The sequence below is a fragment of the Tachysurus fulvidraco genome, chromosome 8 (genome assembly GCF_022655615.1).
Source record: "Tachysurus fulvidraco isolate hzauxx_2018 chromosome 8, HZAU_PFXX_2.0, whole genome shotgun sequence".
In the NCBI taxonomy this organism is placed as follows: domain Eukaryota; kingdom Metazoa; phylum Chordata; class Actinopteri; order Siluriformes; family Bagridae; genus Tachysurus; species Tachysurus fulvidraco.
Genome location: NC_062525.1, coordinates 26,257,907 through 26,279,473, shown reverse-complemented (window position 1 = coordinate 26,279,473; position 21,567 = coordinate 26,257,907). Strand labels below are relative to the sequence as shown.

General features: G+C 40.1%; 1 protein-coding gene across 7 annotated transcripts in view; it reads left to right on the top strand.

The window, feature by feature from the left end:
* The window catches only part of exoc6 (exocyst complex component 6), a 42,948-nt gene that overhangs the window by 14,570 nt on the left and 6,811 nt on the right, over positions 1–21,567 (top strand). For 4 of the 7 annotated variants that reach the window (XM_047817256.1, XM_047817255.1, XM_047817258.1 and 1 more), the window contains exons 3-19: positions 1,104–1,151; positions 1,277–1,367; positions 2,722–2,767; positions 3,921–4,125; positions 4,436–4,588; positions 5,373–5,441; positions 7,794–7,877; positions 7,962–8,008; positions 8,090–8,210; positions 11,996–12,067; positions 12,188–12,285; positions 12,676–12,781; positions 13,127–13,236; positions 15,769–15,880; positions 15,985–16,119; positions 16,791–16,970; positions 20,497–20,638. In XM_047817256.1, the coding sequence (XP_047673212.1) occupies positions 1,104–1,151; positions 1,277–1,367; positions 2,722–2,767; positions 3,921–4,125; positions 4,436–4,588; positions 5,373–5,441; positions 7,794–7,877; positions 7,962–8,008; positions 8,090–8,210; positions 11,996–12,067; positions 12,188–12,285; positions 12,676–12,781; positions 13,127–13,236; positions 15,769–15,880; positions 15,985–16,119; positions 16,791–16,970; positions 20,497–20,638 (1,819 nt within the window). Of the gene's footprint in view, positions 1–1,103; positions 1,152–1,276; positions 1,368–2,721; positions 2,768–3,920; positions 4,126–4,435; positions 4,589–5,372; positions 5,442–7,793; positions 7,878–7,961; positions 8,009–8,089; positions 8,211–11,995; positions 12,068–12,187; positions 12,286–12,675; positions 12,782–13,126; positions 13,237–15,768; positions 15,881–15,984; positions 16,120–16,790; positions 16,971–17,703; positions 17,734–20,496; positions 20,639–21,567 lie in introns of all 7 variants that reach the window. The other 3 variants (XM_047817252.1, XM_047817253.1, XM_047817254.1) reach the window with 1 other exon arrangement.

Sequence of the window (21,567 nt, the reverse complement as noted above, 5' to 3'; positions counted from 1 at the left end):
TGAAGAATTAAGGGACGTATTAATATGATTATTTTGTAGTGCCCCTCAATTCTTTACACACATTTTCTTTATCTTGCACGTCACACCGAATGCTGTTCAGCAGACGAGTCTTTGAACCTTTCCGCTGGAGGTGTCTTTCTTCACTGGTTGTTTGTTTGGGTTTATGAACTCCTAACCCTTGTGTTTAATAGCTCAGAACCCTTTATGCACTTTGCTGTCTCGGTCTATCAGTGATTCATTATGTGATTCTTTTAAACATGTTAGTCTTTAAAGTCCATTGATGCTGCATTTAAAATATTATTATTATATATTATTCATTCAATAAAAAACTTTGTCACTTGCAGCAGTAAGTTCATGGTAAAAACTGTAACTTCTAAACTGTAGGAAAAAAAATTAGTATTATTAGAGTATTAGCTGTGAGCTGAAACATAGGCCAATACTCTTTAGCTCTCTTTACACTTTGTAGAGGGAAAGTTGTTCAGGAGTGGATCATCGACGCTTTTAATTATATAAAGCATACTCAGATAACGAGGGCAGACTCTGCATCACCAGGATCACTGACCCCTGATTGTATGAGGAATAATGAGATTTTTAATAAATCCTGAAATGCCGCCTCTTATTAAGCTGACCCAATGTGATGTCCTATGTGGGAAAGTCCTCGGGCAAGCGGTTCCTGCACCTGTACCACTGCGGCGCATCCACGTTTGCTCTCAATCACCCACCCGTCCAGCAAAAATAATTCTAGTGCCAGACAATGAATAGCTCATAGAGCTCATTGAGGTTATGGAGAAGGGACCAGTGGTCAATTGGGTCGTTGATTTGAATTGTTTGACAGAACCGGAGGAGCAAACAGAGTTTGAAAAATCCCAAGTAGAATTGAGAAGTTTGTCACAGAATCTGTTAAAAAGGGCTGTCATGAATGATTATTGCGCTTAATAGCTCGGCACAGACCAAAAGTTCAAGTTCCCGCTGCACATTTTAATTAGAATTTGCACTCCTTTGTTCTTGACTCCCCATCAAGCATGATCTGATTATGAGAATGAGCAGCTACAACAGGCCATTGTGTGCTGATTTGTCTAACAAAAGTGATCTTATGTTCTAAGGGCCAAGTGACCGACACCAATCGAAGACTTCAAGACGCCGGGCGAGAGGTACGGTACGCTAGGGCTTTTGTGAACGCCTTTGCTGTTAGAAAAGATGGGACAATAGTGTGGATGGAGCAAACTGTCTTATTAATTATGACTGCTCTGTTCTCTTTGACCTTCCCTTATGTAAGGTGACAGCTCAGACAGAAGAGGTGATTCGCTGCAGGATTCAGCAGAGGAACATGGCCATCACAGTCGAGAAACTGCAGCTCTGTATCCCTGGTACAACACACACACACACACACACACACCTTTCATACATTTTACTACATCCCATTTTATTGCAATATGACAAACGTAATAAGTGTGTAGTGATAGAACTCAGATCTGAACTAAAATCTTATGGTGGTCTTACTGACCATCATTACTTACAATTCATCAGTACATTTATTCTGTTTCTACACTTCTGTAAAGCTGCTTTGAGACAATGTGAATGGTTAAAAGTGCTGTACAAATAACTAAATGCAGCTATGCACAATATGTTAACTGCACTAATGCTATCATGAAGTACATTTAGTTTATACATATAGTACATACCAATTAATGTATTCAATGTTAGAGATTTATGCATGTATGTACGTTGCTCTGGATAAGGGAGTCTGTCACATGCTGTAAATGTAAGTAAAAAAACTTTTGAAGAGTTTAATCTCTACCTACATGAGAATGTTCTGTTCTATGTGTAATGTTCTGTATGTATATATGTGTGTGTGTGTGTGTATGTATATATATATATATATATATATATATATATATATACATAGATATATATAAACTAAACATGCTTCACGGTAGCATGATGCACAACTGCATTTTGACTAGGCAAGTTAACTGACAACAACTTACAACAGCACAGATACATATGAAACTACTACTACTTGGAAAATGAGATAAAACACGCTGGGAGAAAAGAAACATGAAGAGAAATGAAAATACAACTTATAGGCAATATGCTGGCCAACGAATCGCTGAATATCTGTTGAGGATTTTAACGTATAAGGAGCTGGACTACGACTGATTCGTCCACTGGAAATATTATATATTATGTATTTTTGCCAGTATTAATGCACTTGACTAGCTAACTAGCTCACAATACTATATTTTCATATGTTAGCTTCCAGTTTTATTCTAGTCCCATTTCTTAGTTCCTCCATGATATTGTGATTATAGAATTTAACAGACAAACTCTTAAAAATCGCCCAATCCTCTGCAGATTTGTGCCGAGTCGTGCGACGACATCACAACACGCATTCAGCCAGTCTTTGATTTATCTTAAAGTCTTCAAGCTGTCATAGTAATTACATAGGTGTCACTGGTAGGAGGTTTAAAGAAGAACCCTGTGCTTGTAATTTTACCGTTTTACACAAAAGAAAAACTGAAACACGTTAAAAGGAAAAAAGGATGGGGTCAAAATGTTTCGAACACTTTTTCAAAACTCTTGTACTTTCAGTCAATGCAAAGCCGTTTCCTTTAGAAACTGATCTCATCTTTATTTATCATTACTGTATCACATTGTGTGTTTTTGTTGATTGTAAATTTACTGTTTTGTTTTGTCCTCATTTCTGTCTCCTTCATACAGTTTTGGAAATGTACAGCAAATTAAAGGAGCAGCTCGAATCCAAAAGGTAATAATCTTTGACTCGTCACATTCTTATAACAAGGTTTTCTCCCTCACCACTTTGTTGACGAGGCTCAGTTGATATTGGGCCGTATTGGTCACGTTGCTTTAGTTTAGAAAAAACAACTAAAGGATGTTAAGCCACATTCAGAGAAGAGCCACAGGGTCAACACGAGGTCACAATGAACCTCAAAATAATGACTCTCCTTTGTGCCTCAGCCTCGTCCCAGCCGGTCATAACAGATCATAAATGAGTAACCCATTCAAACGCAAGGACAATTGACCTTGTATGTGCCCTTCTTCACAGCAGTAGCCCACACCAGTGCACCCATCTCAGGCCTCCTCCAAATGGAGGCAATTAGCACAGCGTGTACTCGCGTTTATATGCGGTTCGCTCCCACTTGCTAATGACCGGGTTTAGGCCTGCTACATTCACACAGGGATGCTTTCTCAGTAACGCTTCCTGGGAAGGGCACTGATCTGGATTCAGTGCGACATGCATAGTTTATGGCGGTATGTTAAAGCCAAGTGGAATAAAGGTGTCATCACAATAAATGCTGTTAACATTATTAGGAAGAAAATGATTGTTCAGGTTTCCAGCTCTAGTCGACTCTTCTAGATGATTAAAATATATTACTATTTTATGAGAAATGTTTCCTTAATGAGAAGTTACAGGTATTGTGACAGACTACCAAACACTATCATGAGTCCACAGGAACTCCTCCCAGATGCACAGCCGCTATCTAAATACTCAAAAGATTACCAAAGAAGATCTTGGCATTAGGGGCGGACGTATATGCTGAGTATTAATATCAGCTTCCAATCAGGGAGTGTGAATGCTAACATGTGCTCCCTCTGAGCTACGTGAAGCATCGTATCAAACTGCTACATGTGCAACACTTTTTTTACTCTGGGGTCTCTGGCTACAGGTGGGCTTTTTCTAATGGTATCTTTGGTAAAATGCTCAGATAGACATTGTGGAATAAGTATATTCTCTTATTCATGTATGCACTGGGAATGATTTTGGAAATTACAATTGATATTTGACTTGCAATTTGATTTGAAAAATGAGAAACTTGACATTTATGACAGTATTTGACAGTATGACACTTGACATTAACTTTCACTACTGACATTAACTTTCACATTCTCTGTACCAGATACTATGCTGCGCTGAAAACCATGGAGCAACTGGAGAACATTTATATTCCCAGAGTGAGCCAGTATCGCTTCTGTCAGATCATGGCTGAGACGCTGCCTAAACTCCGTGAGGAGATCAAGGAGATCTCTATGTCGGACCTGAAAGACTTCCTGGAGAGTATCAGAAAGCACTCGGATAAGATCGGTGAAACAGCAATGAGACAGGTGAGAGTCTGCTTTGGTTTTCATCCCCACTTCAGAGTTTGGAGACTCGCATCTTCACATGACTTCAAAGTAAACAAGTTTAAAAAAGACTTTTGAAAAACGTCTAACATTTTGAAAGTCATACCTCAGAAAATATGCAATAACAATGTCGCTCCTGGTGCAAGCCAGCAGTCTTTATGCGGCTTGTGGACTATTTGAAAAGAAACCACAAATCTGTGCAAGTTGTTAGAATTTATGCAATATTTTAGCCTCTGCTGTTCAGGGAGGTTTTGTTTTTTTTTCCTAACCCGGGACTGGTGTTCTGATCCAGGCCCAGCAGCACAGGACGTTTATCAGTGCCGTGCAGAAGCAGGCGAACATCGGCTGTGCAAATCCCTTGTACAGCCTCAATGGCAGAACTTTGCTCCAGCACAACGGCCTGGCTGCGGAGGAAACGGTCGATGAAGAGGAGACTGATGAAGAAGTATGTAGGATTCATTATTTTTTTCTGATTTTCAATAACAGAAATGGTCCCAAAATCACAAAACAGTATGTACGAATTCTCTGGTGTACATGTTCTACACAGAACTGAGATAGGAACAGGACACCTCACAAGCATAGAAATCATGCCAATGCTCATACTTAAGTTATACTTGTACATAAAAGCTCTTGGTTACACAGCTCCGTTTGATTATATACAGTTAGTGCTTTATAATCCCACTCTCTGGTGTCACCCAGATGAGGATGAGTTTCCTTCTGAATCTGGTTTCTCTCAAGGCCTCAGATTGTCTCTTGGAGCTTTTCCATTGTCTCCGGATTGCTCATTGGGGATAAATGTACAATTTAATTTTGAACTCTTTTTTTTTTTCAACTTAAAAACAAAACTAATAAAAATGTTAAAAAAATGTATTTTAAGTTACCCTGTGGGTAAAAATGAGATAAAGCACAGGGTTAAACAGGTAAAACGGGTAAAACAACATCCACAGCCGCTGCTTGACTCTTTAGACTTTTTTTGACATTTTTACAGATGGTACTTGAAGTTGATCAGAGCAACAATACACATTTTATAGCCAGAAAAGTATAAAAATCACATCAAAGCTTATAGCAACAACTGTACAATTCAACATGTATACAAGCAGAAAGATTTCCCAGTAATTTCCCAGTAACCAGTTTGTGCTTTTAAGGTATTGAATTTATACACAGTTGAGTTTCTAGTTCTGTCCCAAACTAAAGCTCATACTTTCTGTGTACTTCCTCTTTGTCTTCAGGCCCTAACAGTGCAGGATCTGGTGGACTTCTCTCCTGTTTACCGCTGCCTTCACATCTACGCTGTTTTGGTACGTAGCATGTTACACAGCATTAGTGTTCTGTACACCACCACTTGGGTTCTCTGAAGTTATGAAAGGATGTTTGGGATTTTTTTTATTTGTTGCTCCATTGAGTAACATTCCTGCAGGGCACGCTGCTCAGTCATCCTCTCTGAGGTGAAATCAATGAATTGCTTCTCTGCAAATAGCTCAACAAACATGAATGGCTCCTATTGGTGCAGGGATTTTATAGTTTAGACTGGCATGCCATCACCATTGTTTCTCTCTTGAACCCAGTGCAAACTTTCAGGAGTTCAGAGTGAGATTATTAGAGCTTTGTTGCACACCACTAGCACGTATTTGGTCACCGCTAATCCTGTGTCCTAAAACACGGTGAAAAAATGCAGGGAAACACTCCAGCAGCTAATAGGATTGACCGAGCCTTAACCTTCTGCTGTTGTGGAAGAAAACAAACAGTGAAAGCTCTGAGGTTTGGGAATGCAGGTTATGATAAAACTGTCGGTCACTGAGTAGAGGATCAGTCAATAGCACCTGCTTTGGCCACGGATGGCTCTGTTAATGCCATCTGAAGGAAATTTAGTAATATCTACAACTACAGCAGTACAACAGCTTGTGTTCTGGGTTTCATCATTCATTTCATTTAAGTTCTTCAGAAATGTTTCATGTCTTTTTCTGTGTCGTCATTTTAGCTCCGTGAAAATGCCCAAGATGGAGAAAATATTATTCATACAAAAAAGTTTAACATTATATAATAATCAACATTCTTCTAAAATTCCAAATCCTTTATACTGTAATTTAACAAGTCAAGAAGCTTTTATTGTCATTTTAACGTTTCTCCAGGATCAGGGAGCTACATAACACAAATACAGGGCAGGGCAGGACAGGGCAGGACAGGGCAGGGCAGGACAGTGCAGGGCAGGACAGTGCAGGGCAGGACAGTGCAGGGCAGGACAGTGCAGGGCAGGACAGTGCAGGGCAGGACAGTGCAGGGCAGGACAGTGCAGGGCAGGACAGTGCAGGGCAGGACAGTGCAGGGCAAGACAGTGCAGGGCAAGACAGTGCAGGGCAAGACAGTGCAGGGCAAGACAGTGCAGGGCAAGACAGTGCAGGGCAAGACAGTGCAGGGCAAGACAGTGCAGGGCAAGACAGTGCAGGGCAAGACAGTGCAGGGCAAGACAGTGCAGGACAAAATACAAGACAATACACAAAAGACGATAAACACAAACCGCACCGAACAGCGTAAATTCAAACTATTGCATGTGCAGAAATACTGGAATGAATGCAGTAAGCTGCAACCACAGGCAGAACAGAACAGTAAGCAACAACCGTCATCTTGACCAAATGTTTTCACTTAGCAGCTTTTTTTGAGCTGATGCAAAAAGACACTAACATTACATATGATTCTGCACTGTTGCAGAATGTCATGTTGTAGCCAAAGTAATTATTCAGCTCTGCAGCTCAATTCAAAAAAAGGTTAGATCAGCGTTATGTGCAAACATTTCTGCTTCCATCTGCATGATTTATTATTCCAGGTTAGAAAACGGCAGCTGAAGACCTACTTATACAGGAAACACGTCAACTAGCAACTCTTTTCCTATTTTTTGCATTTATTAAAAAAAAAACCTTGAAACTTTTTCATTGTAACTTTGAACGATGTTTTAAATTCATGGTATCTTAAATATGTAACGTAGTGACCCAGCATTAATGTGTATAATGATGGAGACTTGAGCACTTCTGTACGTCGCTCTGGATAAGGGGTCTGTCACATGCTGTAAATGTTGATGTCACACACTAACATTAACACTTTGACTCTGTAGTGCGTATCCTTGCTTGCCTCAGCTGTAACCTCTGCCTGCTCTTTCCTACAACAATTTAAATGCACAATCATGTCGTAACATGCCAGACCCAGCCATGTTTCTCACGTTTCGCGGTCCTTTGCAGTCCTTCGATGCGATTCACACGCCTGACACACCTGTAATTCCTCTGGCATCCAAAATCGGGAAACTCCCACTTCCATGATTTATGAGTAGAGGATGTGTTGGACCTGCTTTTGCACCCTTCAAGCTGCTTCACTCACTGGACATATTTTAAATCTGTCAACACAGCATTCTTGCATCACTACTAAAATCCTTTTTGTTACTCGTTAGTATTGGGAAATGTTTTCTAGCTCTGATTGTGGTGAGTTTGTCACTCAGTAGGTGGCAGAAAGCTTACATACAGTCAATTCTTTGGTTTTGTACCAATTGCACCTCTAACATGAAAATGCTTTTAATCCACATTCAAAATAATTAATCCTTGCCATAAATGTAATAATAAATAAATGTACCTGTGTTGATTTTATGTCTTGTGGCTCTTTTTAAGGGTGACAGAGAGACGTTTGAAAATTATTACCGAAAGCAGAGGAAAAAACAAGCAAGGCTGGTGCTGCAACCTCAATCGAACATGGTGAGTGCTTTGGAGATCCTTCAACTAGGGTTAGAAATGTAGTTTTAATAAGCCCTTTAAACGTGTGTCTTGTTTTGTTCCTAGCATGAAACAGTGGAGGGCTACAGAAAGTACTTTAACCAGATTGTTGGGTAGGTTTCTGCTTTAGATTTTATTTTAATGACATGTTTATTACACTATGCAGAAGGTGACTTTAAACCGTTTCTCTGCAGTTTTTTTGTAGTGGAAGACCACATATTACACGCCACGCAAGGGTTAGTCACCCGAGCGTTCACAGACGAGCTGTGGAACATGGCCTTGTCCAAAATCATTGCTGTTCTCCGCACGCACTCTGTGAGTATCAAATAACCCTTCTGCTCACACACACACACACACACACACACACACACACACACACACACACACACACACACACTATACGCTTTAATTTACTTGTCTTAATTCATGAAGATAAGTGGATTTATGTTTGACCCCTTCACTCTTACAGTTGTTACCTCCGTGCCCTGGTCCAAGTCCCTTTTTATTTTTTTGTGATTGAAAGTTATCTAGCAGCGGGAGAGGGCCGGCTTGACCTCTTTGTTCGGGCCGCAGGAGTCAGGCTGTGAGCCCCAGCCATGGGGCGTTTGCATAATCCCTCACTGATTTACAACTGACTGGGCCTTCCAAACACACCGTCAGCCCTGGTGGTTTAGAATATTCACACTTAATCTGCTGTTATTGTTGCAATCTGTCCTCATTAGGCCCAACTGACCTCTCCATTAGATCAGATTGAATAGAAGGCCACTGAAAAGGCTCACCAGGAAATGGTTCCAATTATCATTCCGAATGCCTTGTTGTGAAAATAAACTTCATAAAAAAGCAGGGACTGGGACTAAAGCAGCCTTAACTCTGGACTCGGCTGATGCTATGCTGTAGGCATAAAACGTGTTTCTAGATTGAACAGAGAGAACTGACCACATTATATATATATTATTGTGCGTGCGTGTGTGTGTGTGTGTGTGTGTGTGTGTGTGTGTGTGTGTGTGTGTGTGTGTGTGTGTGTGTGTGTGCACGCACATCCCTGGCTGCTGTGTAAACGCCACAGCACAAGGTGTGCTGCCTGAAGTGTGGACTGACGCTGGGTGTCGCAGCTCGGACGACACTCACTTAGCATCGTGATTTACGCTCCCGGCTTCTCACTGAGGCCACTGCTCCCTGTGTCAATATTTAACAAGGGAACCATGTTAGTGTGAGGGATCATAAATCAATAATCAGAGGATTTTATTTACACATGCTGCACACAGAGCTGGTGCTAATTATGTTGATGCTGTTAAAGCAGTAGCACAGAATTGGAAATCGGTGGTATTTTATTCTTTAAGGTTAACGTTAAAGGATTAATGATATTTCTCCATGTTTTGTCTCCAGGTGCAGACATTTTTAAAATGTTGTACTTTTCTTTTTCTTCATAGAGATGATTTTTGTCCTGATGTTATTTGTTTAGTGTCAGTGAAAAACTTCGCTTCAAGATGTATTTTATTTGTAACCTGATTACCAGCTTAGACAAGCATGACCAAGCATGACCAAGCAAACCTAGTCTTGAACACAGGTCATGAAAGGTGTGTAACTGGCTTAAGACTTTCTTCATGTAGAAATTCTTCAGGATCTGTTGTTGTGTTCTCAGAGTTGTCCAATCTTATGTAAAATATTTAAAAAATAAAACTCCATGTGTGCAACTCAGACGAGGGCAAATTTCTATTTTGAAACCAATCCTCCATGTGACTCCATGTCACTTAGAAAGATGCATGTAATACTTCACATATGCATAATGTGTCCATGTTTACTGGGGGACAGTATCAAATGACCCAAACCAAGAAAGGGGAATGTGAAAAAGAACAAAAACACAGCAAAGCTTCTGGTTTTATTGTATGAATAAAGAATAAACAATGGTATTCCTTTATGTTTGATAAATGCCTTCTCACTAAGGTTTTTTTACTTGCATGTATTCAGCAGTATCAAGACATGTAGGTATTAAATCCCTTCACTGCTTAAATTCCTATAACCAAGAATCTCTATCTCTCATAAAAATGTCTATATATAGTTAGAGAGAGAGAGAGAGATTGCAGAGATGGGTTAGAGAAGAGAGCTTCATGTGTGCAGGCATTCACAAATCTGGCCCTTGGTTTCATCCCCCTGCTGGGTCGAGCTCTGCGCTCCTCTTTCACCCGCACTGACAGGAGGGCGACGGCCTTGCACTTATTCTCATGCTAATGCTTTTTAATGACTCATTAATACACAAAGTACTTGATCAATAAGTGACTGACTGCCAGTTAGCCATTTAGATTTCGATATTGAATCTAATCCAGTGTAATAGTGCGTCATAATGTGTGTTTATATCTCATCTCTTTATATCTCGTGCTGATTTGATGATGTCAGGCGTTCTCACAGGAATTAGACACTTCACATGGGAACGTAATCACTCCTGATGACTTAATGCCTGGGTACTCAAGTTGTAAAACATCAGACAGGACTGATGGCTTTTAACCTTAATATTCTATTGTTTAAATTACATTATTACAATTAGAAAAATAAGCTAGATAGTGTTTTTATAATCATTAAACACTTAAAGTTGCAAGTAATAATATGAGAGCTACAATAACAAGCTACTTACTCTTGAATATTCTTTCCAGTAAGAGAACATAGTGAGCGTTGATGCTTCCTGGCTTCTGTAGTACATGTTATGGAGCGAATGGTCCAGTGCACTTGAAGGATTTTATGATTAAGCCAGAACTTAAAATGGTCATTTCCTGATCATTGCCAGGGAGCTGAGTGACGCATCGCTGAGCAAAATTACTTCATTCTGCCGGAAAGTTTTTGGATATAATAAAACACACCCGTTTATATCTGCATCATGTCACAGCTTTGCCAATTCTCCCATCTGTCTGGGCTCTCTGGACTGTCTGAGTTCACACATCTCCTTTTTGGGCCCCTTGGTACCAAGTCGCTGCTCCAGATATACAGAGAAACCCACATTTACAGGCTAATGTTATCTGTTGCTTACGTCATCTCTCATAACAAAATTATATCTCTCATTAAAAATAAAAAGAGAAGTAAAAAATCTCCAGTTACTTTGACACTTTGAGTCACTGTATGTGTGCACTGTCTTGTGTCCTGCACTGTCTTGTGTCCTGCACTGTCTTGTGTCCTGTCCTGCACTGTTTACACCAGGTTACACAGACACACTTTATGTGGCTAAGACTAACTTACTAAGTCCTTATAGCTCTGTGTGTGTTTTATGTAGCTCCCTGATCCTGGAGAAACGTCGTCTCATGTCACTGTAACAGTTATATATGGTGTAATGACAATAAAAGCCCCTTGACTTGACTCGTACATGGCATTGCACAGATCAGAGTGTAAGAGAAAAGTGTATAACTTTGGTGTAAATATAAATATCAAAGTTATTGTAAATCTCTCAGCTAATGTCATAGTGTAAAGTATTACATTTTTGGAATGGTACAAAAGACGTAATTGTAAATGTACAATTATCTTGCAGTTAAAGCTAGAACTCGAGGCAGAAGTCAGTTGAGGCAGTCCTTGTACAACGGTACACTCTGTTAGGAACGAAACAATGGAGAATCCTTAATGTCCAAAAACGTAAAATATCTTTTTAAAGCTATTCAGTGTCACCCAGTTGAGTGTGGGTTCGTTTTCAGTCTGGTTCCTCTCAAGGTTTCATCCTGATATCATTCCTCTCCACTGTCTCCTCATTAAGAATAAAGTTAAGGCTGATTTCAATTAGAAGCTCATAAATATAGAATATAACTTAAATATTTCTTTGATGAGCTGTTCATGACCGTATCCATTAACAGAATACAAAAAGAATTGAATAATGTTGTTTTTATTTTATTATTTAAGTGACTTTTTCCTGTAGTTTTATATATAATTCTATATACGTGAAAATCTGCTGTAATTTATAAATAAATGGAAAAATATAAATGTATAAATTTAATTGTATTAAATAATACATTTGAAAAAAAATTGACATGCAACTTATTTGAGTAACACAAAGGGAAATGTGAAGCAGGATGTTTAAGGTTATATATCAGTTAATATATTAATGTGTGTGTGTTTGTTTGTCTCAGTCTTACTGCAACGATCCTGACCTGGTCCTGGAACTGAAGAACCTGATTGTTATATTTGCAGACACATTGCAGGTATTTCCCACCTTGTGTTGTCACACCAAAAGGTTTCCTTACAGTTTGCATGTCACTCTGTGATATTGTACACAAGTTTCCATCTGAGGTTTTTACATGCTGGCTTTTTTTTTCGAGCAGATTTATGGCTTCTCTGTGAACAGACTCTTCGACCTGTTGTTTGAGATTAGAGACCAGTACAATGAAACGCTGCTGAAGAAGTGGGTGCTGGTGTTCAGGTAACGATACAGCATTTCTACTCTAAGTCTGTCCAGAGGAAAAAATATCAAAATATGTGAATTGTAATTGGAAAACGTGCATCTATAAATAAAGCATACGCAGGACTGACCCATGGAACTTTACTGTGAAAGAGCTGCCAACATGTCCGTACTGTAACACTGTTTAATAATAAATGTAAAGTATCTTTTATAGAGTTTGCCATGTGGTACATTTTTTTTTTATAAGATAAACTTTATTGAATGTTGGTTAATATCTGTATTTTTCCATTAAATAGCCTTTGAAGCTGATAATATTAATAATAAATTTAAACACAAACATGTAGTCCAGATAAATGCCACATCCTGGAAAGCGTCATGTCTTCTTTTGTTTCTCTCTTTTCTTTCTGGCAGAGAAATATTTGAGTTGGACAATTACAGCCCCCTCCCTGTAGAAAACGAAGCGGAGTACAAGCTGGTGGTCAGTAGATTCCCCTTCCATGATGCTGAGATTGAAAAGGTTTGTTCAGCTTCTCAGATGGATGCATCAGAATTTCTGCCTTATGTCCAAGTGTTGCTATTATCACTAATGACGAAAACCAGAATTTAAACACTCGTGTACCTCGGGTGCAGGATTACATCATGGTAAGGGTTTTAAGGCAGTTGGTGAATGTGGGATGTGGAAGCTCAGTGGTTAAGGTGTTAAGACTAGTGATCGAAAGCTTGTGAGTTTGAATGTGCCCCTCATCAAGGCCTTTAATACTCAATTGATCAGTTGTATAAATTAAATATAAAAGTGACACTGCTTTTGTCTGCTAAATGCCAGAAATATAAATGTATTCTGTCTTGTGCTTCATTTTTATAGCAACCATTTCCAAAGAAGCTGCCAATGTCTCAGTCAGTGCCTCAGATCTATATTCAGGTCAAGGAGTTCATCTATGCCAGTTTAAAGTTCTCCGAGTCACTACATCGCAGGTGAGTACACTTTATCAACACAACCATACAGTACTTGTGTCATTCTGAGTAAAAACTCACACACACTGAGTGATGTGCATTCAGAATGTAAGGCTAAAATTACAAGTACTGCATTATAGGCTGAAAAATATGCTGATGGTTGATAACGGTGTTCCCTACACTGGAAAATAGAGTTTTACATAGCAAGCTGTTCTAGATGAATAAACATGATGAACTCAATTAAGGTCACAATAGACTCTCAGCATCCAGAAAATGCCGTGAATACGGGCAACAGGTGCTTTTAAAGCTGTGCTGTATAAAACCAGATCTGGGCTTTAGTGAAGAGGTCCTCGCTGTGACATGTCAGTCTCCTGTTGGCCAAACCACGTCCCATGTGATGCATAATCACAGGTCAGAGGTCACTAAACTTGAACTTTGGAACACAGCAAAGTACGAAGCTTCATGTTTGGGTTTCGTCTTAATGCTTCATTCTGATTTGTCCAGAGACTTTAATCTATTGTATGTAACAGCATAACTGCAATGAAATACTTTATTATCTCTATAGCAACAACTTATAAAGGGACTTGTCCACATGTGCATATGATGAGTTTCCTGAGATGAGGATTTTAGCATTTGTGGAGGAAGTCAGAGGCTTCAGAGGCTTTCTTCCCACAAGCCATCAGACTTCTCAATAACTGAACTGTACTGAGCGCAACACACACATCTGTATGGACCACACAGACTTGCACCACATACACACACTTCCAATATACACCCATCAAACTGTTTACATGCCGCTTACAAACTATTTACATGCTGCTTACAACCCATCAAACTGTTTACAAACTGTTTTGCACACTTTTTTACTTTTTTGCTCTTGCACACACTGTCTAACATTTCCATCGTTTTGCACATAATGTACAATATTTCAGTGGTTTGCTGTTTTTGCACAAATCCTAACATTATCTCAGTGACCTGCTGCTAAGAAACTGTGTTCACTCTCGTATTACTGCACACAATATTGTGGAACATACAGTATGTACACTGGTCAGTCCCCGCTTTCTGTTTAGTGCCTTGTGTCCTGCACTGTCTTGTCTGTCTTGTCCTGCACTGTCTTGTCTGTCTTGTCCTGCACTGTCTTGTCTGTCCTGTCCTGCACTGTCTTGTCTGTCTTGTCCTGCACTGTCTTGTCTGTCCTGTCCTGCACTGTCTTGTCTGTCTTGTCTGTCCTGTCCTGCACTGTGTACACCAGGTTACACAGATACTCTTTATGTGGCCAAGACTTACTAAGTCCTTATAACCCTGTGTGTGTTTTATGTAGCTCCCTGATCCTGCAGAAATGTTGTCATGTCACTGTGTACTGTAACAGTTATATATGGTGTAATGACAAAAGCTTCTTGACTTGACTTGACTTGAGATGGCTTTGCAGTTGCCCAGTAACATGACAAACTGCGTAGGGTTTTTGACACATACTGTTTCTACAGAGCAGAAGTAATTTAAGGACTTAAAAGTTGAGCTGAAGATATTTGTTCTATGTAAATTGAAAGCTTATCTGAAATATGGCTGGAGAGAGAGTGACTTAACTGACCATCAATTACAATCTCCATGTGAACCTCCTACAACCATTATGCCAATATTTGTACTCTTTAAGCTCTGTGGCATTTAATGACGTATTTTGAATGCCTGATGCTTTGCTGGCCCAAACAGAGTGAGGGGTTTTGGAACTTTAACCTACAGATGGCATTTTCATGAGCATCCATTACCATGAAAAAACAAACACTATTGCAAACGAGTGGACTCTTGGGGAAAAGAGTCTAACCATGAATTTGTCATCATGGACTGCTTAGGATCCATGGCAGGAGAAGTAGATGGTTTACATCAGTGTGTGTGGTGGAGTTGCCTTTGTGGGTAGTCAATGCTAATGACTGCACATTTCCCACTCCTCTCTAATTGTTTCTTTGTCATGTTAAAGGTGTGGTAATGAGCGGCCTCTGGACCTCTCTATTGACTGTTTGCTTACCTAAACCCCTCCCTCCCAATCAACACCTACACACACACACACACACACACACACACACACACACACACACACACTATCTGCAAAAGATACACTCTAGCATTGTCCTGTTAATACTCACATCTAGATGCTGCTGAGTTGGTTGACAGTGAGAGCTTGGTTACGATTAAAGCCTACTTTTTTCTACGCCTAGTAGCCGAGTATGCAAAGCTGTGAGTGTTGAGTGCATGTAGTGTCCAACATTCACTTGGTATGTTCGGTTGAATAAATGCATCATCTGGGTTCTTGAAGTGCCCTTCTTCTTCTTCTCCTTCTGTAATTTTCAGTGTGAACAAACTACTCGTACTATTTACACTACAAAATGGGTGTATGATCATACATGGGGATTTGGACTACGATAAAATACTCTTGTCCCTAGTGCCTTCACACTAGGATAATTTGTTTTAGTCATGAAGAAAAAAAATGAAAAGGTCTCCACATGTTCTCTATTGCCCTGTAAATGTGGTGTCTCTTAACGAGGTCCTTTTTTCCTTCAGCTCTACTGAGATCGACGACATGCTGCGTAAATCCACCAACCTGCTGCTGACAAGGACACTGAGCAGCTGCTTACAGAACCTCATCAGAAAGCCACACATAGGACTCACTGAGGTTAGAATTGTACATTTTTGCACCTAAAGTACAGGTAAACTTTGAGAGAATGCAAGTAAGTGTGGCATGATGTGCCGTGGGTTATGTGATGATTGTGTTTTCAGTTGGTTCAGATCATTATCAATACCACCCACTTGGAGCAAGCATGTAAATACCTGGAAGATTTCATCACCAACATTACCAACGTCTCTCCAGAAACCATCCACACCACAAGGCTCTACGGCCTCTCCACATTTAAGGCAAGCCTGGTCTATAAATGATGTTTCTTTTTCATCAATAAGTCAGTGTTAGCAATCTGACAATTTAGATGCATCCCAGATCACTTACTTATTCTCTGCCACAGTATTAATACTGTGAGTAATGTTTTCACAATGTTAAGCACAAAACACCCAAATCTTTGCTTACATAGTGCAAGAGGGTCGGGGCTACCAGGTAATGACTGGATGAGGAAAAAAATACATATGGCTTTTAAATTAGCCGACGTTGTGTGATTTTTATTTTTCTACATTTAAAAAATTCAGTGTATTCTTGTAAAGCTGGCAGCATCATGTTTCATGTGTTTACGTGGACACGTTTACAGTCGACGGGGAAGCGGCTTACATTTCTGGTTAGTAAAATACAGTTAATGTTCTATTTGAAACAATGCCACACTTCTACTATTCACACACTAGATGCTAGAGCACATTGTGTATCAGGTCATTTGGGGGACAGATGTTCAATAACACGTTATTCTGACTGGAGGAAAAAGGCGCTGCTTCAACAACACCAAACGTCTCAATCACAAGTGAATCTGTCTGTCTGTCTAGTAGCTGGTATATCTTAAACAAAGTGTTGTATGTGATTTAGGAAATATAGAACATGAAATTATAGTGACAAATATGAATGTTTGACGTGGCACCTTTGTCTTTAGGATGCCAGACACGCAGCAGAAGGTGAGATCTACACCAAGCTTAACCAGAAGATTGACGAGTTCATCCAACTGGCAGACTACGAGTGGAGTATGGCTGAGTCCGACGGCAGGGCCAGCGGCTACCTAATGGACCTCATTAACTTCCTGCGTAGCACCTTCCAGGTCTTCACACACCTGCCGGTGAGCCTCGCAAAGCACCCACAGCCTCTTCTGATGGTGTTCTTATTTCAGTGGTGCTGTGTGTGTGTGTTTGTGTGTTTGTTTCAGTTGTGCTTTTAAATGTCTGTTAAGCTGACCAATTTTTGTGTGTGTGCGCGCGTGTGTGTGTGTGTGAGAGATGTGGTCCTGTAGATTGTCATGTTGCCATATGTTTCTTTTCCTGTGTGTCTGATTTTATTAAGACAGAAGGACCTTTTAGAAATCCTAAAAATATGAGGAGAAGAAAGTATAGAAAGAGGCAATATATAAGATATATAGTGAGGCAGTGGAGTAGAGTAGCAGCTCAGATTGAGCTTACTAGTACTAAATGAATGCTTACTAGTACTAAACACTTTTTTTTAAGCATTTCTGGTTCATTAGAACCACATCCTCCATTTAAGCCTTTCATATATTTTTAAATGTGAACCTGAAGCCCAGACCAGATCAGGTACATCTCTGCTTTTAAGGAGCTAGTCCTGCCTGCTTTACACTCCAGCTTGCCCTTGCACTTTCTTTGTCTCCTGTTTGATCTCCACTGCCCTTTTTTTTTGGAAACACTCCAGGAATGTTCTCTCTCTCTCCTCCAAGCGACTGTAGCCTTGTGTTTCTTTCTACCAGGCATGCTTGCTTATCAGACTTTTCTTTATCTGTGCATTTATTGCCATACCTTCTTTCCCTGTCTGTGTTTTTTTATTTTGTTGGGGGTTCTGCTCAGAATAACACCAATGATCATGCTGCAATGTCGGTAAGTAAACACCCTCCTTACACCCCCAGTGGGGTAAAAATAAATAAATAAGGTGCATGCTTGTGGAATCGCCCCTAGGCTTGCTTTCCTTTTTCTCCACATTGTTGCACCAAAAAATTAACCAGCTCAAATTTCATGTGATCCGTTTCTCCATCTGTGGATTCCAGCATCTGTTGAACATAAGACTGATTCTTACTCGAGGTTCATATGTTGGTTTTATTTTCCTTTGTGTTCAATCCAAGTCTCAAGTCAGAATGCAGCTTGATCACCGAAAGCATAATGAAACGTGTGGTCTGAAATATCTTTAAGCTTTACTCATTATTTTGGTCACAGTCTCTTGAAAACTTTGATTTATTTTTTCATCTATTATATAGGAAGGTCTAAAATCCTGAGGCTGCTTCTCATTCTCATCATTAATTCATCTGATGAACTGGCATCCAGTTCCTGGTGTATTGCATGACCAGTGTTCGCAGTACAGGTTCAGGATCCGCTGACCGGCATAAAGCCAGAGATGATGAATTCTATCATTAGTCCATAATACATCATTTCAATCTAAATGTATTTGCCAGCATTAGTTATAGATTAACAACAAATAAATCACTGAGCTAAAACACAAGTGCTGCACAATCTAATGCTACATTTACACATGCAGCGATATTCTCTGTAAGTGTCTGTGAAGTCACCAAGAAGAAGACTTTTTAGCCTACTACTGGTTGTCATAGTAATAATGTTTATTTCAAAATTAGACATTATTTGGTGCTTGTATATTAAATTCAGGTATGAAGGGATGCTGTAAAGTAAGAATGCTTTCGAAAATAAATTTTACTTGTTTATTTTTAGCAATTTACAAAATGCAAAGAGAAAAAACAAATTAGTATTTGGTGTGTTGCATCAGAGTCGGGTGTTTAATTAATTATACCGAGAAGGTGCTGATAATCACTTTCATAGGATGAAACCCAGTCATTAAGTGAAACAGAAACGTGTGTGTAGGAACTTCACACTGGGCGAGGAACCAAACTCCGTTACTGAGGTGAGGATGTGTAAAGCGTTTCCTGTCACAGGTCATAAACCATGACAAGACTGAGCACAGAAACAAGACATAAGGTAGATCTACTGCATGAGGTGTGTGTGAGGTCCACAATGCTGTTGGTAGCATGTGAGGTAAATGTCTGTGATCGAGGGAAGCCAGACTCCAATAATATTCTCAGCTGTCCTCACTATCTCCTGCAAGGTCTTGAGATCCGAGATGCTGCAGTTCCAAAAGCAGACAGTGATGCAGCAGCTCAGAATGTTCTCAATGGTCCCTCTGTAGAACATGGTCAGGATGGGGGAGGGAGATGGGCTTTCCTCAGCCTTCATAAGAGGTAGAGATGGTGCTGGGCTTTCTGTGTGATGGAGCTGTTGTTGAGTGACCAGGTAAATTTCTCCACCAGATGAACACCAAAAAATTTGGTGCTCTTGACGATCTCTACAGATGATCAAGTCAAGTCAAATCCGTCGATGTTCAGCGGAGAGCGGTCGCTTTGTGCTCTTCTGAAGTCAACAACCATCTCTTTAGTTTTATCAACATTCAGAGACAGGTTGTTGGCTCTACACCAGGCAGTTAGCTGTTGCACCTCCTCCCTGTATGCTGACTCATTGTTCTTGCTGATGAGATCCACCACAGTCGTGTCATCCGCAGACTTGATGATATGGTTCGACCTGTGCATTGCTGTGAGTCAGCAAGGTGAACAGCAGTGTGCTGAGCACACAGCCCTGAGGGGCTCCAGGGCTCAGTGTTTTGGTGCTGGAGATGCTGTTCCCGATCCGGACTGTCTGACGTCAGGAAGTCCAGGATCCAGTTGCAGAGGGATGTGAAATGAAATGAAGGGCCGTGGCAATGATATTGTCCGTGGAGACGTGGAAACTATAGTCGACTTACTTAGGGTGGAAACAGGGTCTTGATGTGCCTCATGACGAGCTTCTCAAAGCACTTCATTACAATGGGTGCTTCGTAACAACAGCGTTTCTTCTTCAAAGTCTTCAAATGATTGCTGATAAAGACCAGAACATACAGCTGACTGAAACAACATTGGTTCAAGACATGACCGTCTCCAGGTGGCTCCATCCACAACAATCCCATGAGTCACTGGCTGACCAGCTTTCACTTGTAATAAAATGTCTCTGATTTCTTTGCCGCTGCAGATGCTGTTTGTGTGAACAGAGCCTTCGTTAGTGCATAATGTAAAGCTGGACAACCTGTTCATTACTGTATGGTGTTTTTTACAGAAATATTTATAAATAACTTGCACATGTAAATTGTAATGAACCCTTTCAATGTTGCTGATGTGTAGAACTTGTTGCTGATGTGTGCCTGTTTAATTCATACAAATGTTAGTTATACATAAGTACTGGTAAGTTAGCATGTGTGTATGTTGTATGGTGTAGCAGCTAGTGCATGTGTGTGTGTGCGCGTGTGTGTGTGTAAATGTGGTTGATTAATCCTGCCCTCTGTGTAATCCTGCTCATTATGAGCCTCGTCGACCTGCATGAACAGTCGTTATCAGTATGTGATTTAACTGTGCATCTAAATGTGTATAACACACTCTGACAGTTAGAGCTGGAAACATTTACATGTAATCATATTGTGCTGGGTGATTATCACGCACACACTTACTGTTTTACAGACATATTAGAGAACTTTTAACTCATCATACTGGAGTATGGCTTGGCATCATCTCTGCTATCTTTCCGTGTGTGTGTGTGTGTGTGTGTGTTGTGTAGGGGAAAGTGGCTCAGACAGCCTGCATGTCAGCCTGCAAGCACCTTGCCACCTCCATGATGCAGATGCTCCTGGACACAGAACTCAAGCAGGTCAGCATGGGGGCCATCCAGCAGTTCAACCTGGATGTCATCCAGTGTGAGCGTGAGTACTGCGTCCCTATAACAGTCGCTGAAATGGTGATTAAAGTATTTGCTCAAAACTTTTGGCAAAATAGGAGAATGTAAACATGTTTAATTTTCCAATACTGTTAGGGTTTACTACTCTCATGAACCATGAAAAATATTAAATTTCCCATAAAAAAGGCTTGTTTCTGTAAATATGGAATGGCTTAAAATACAGTCAGGTGTATTTTCCACTGAAAAACGCTTTTAGTCTGAGAATTACGTTTAATCCGGAATGCTATCAGTAAATGTCTGGAAGCTTTGCTTCTGCGTACAGAGGGAGCCGTGTGTGGATCTGACCACATAGTCAGTTAGGTGAAGATTTTAATAGATGTTCTCCTGATGCCATTTCCAGCAGTTTTGGTTTCTCTCACCCAAAAATACTTTTTGTTGTAGGTCATACACTGTGATGCCTTTGCTCCATTTCCTACGCCACTGTCCTTGTTTTACCCAGACCCCATAATTACTGCTTTAAGAAACCATGTCTAAAATAAACAGAGGCATCTACGCAGATAGCACATTCTGAAAGCTCTCGTTATCCATTTCTAAGGATAAGACTCCATTTAAAGAGCCTTTTCCCACATCTTATAGGCAGATACTTGCCATGCAGGCACTTGTTGGCATTTCAGATATCCTTAATTTGATGCACTTCAATTTACTATATACAGACTATATAAAAGGAAAGCCAACACTAAGCCGTCTGTCTCCCTGATAGTGCTAAAAACCTACAGAGAAAACTCAATTAAATATCTGTGTTCTATTTGTGTGTAAAAGCAACTTTGACATGATGTTTTAATCGTTATCATCCTCAGGTTAGTTTCTTTAAAAAGACAATAATTTTTAACTACTTTAAGGCAGTTTTTCCTTGCCACTGCTGCCTGAGTCACCTCAGACTTGCTCATAGGGGAA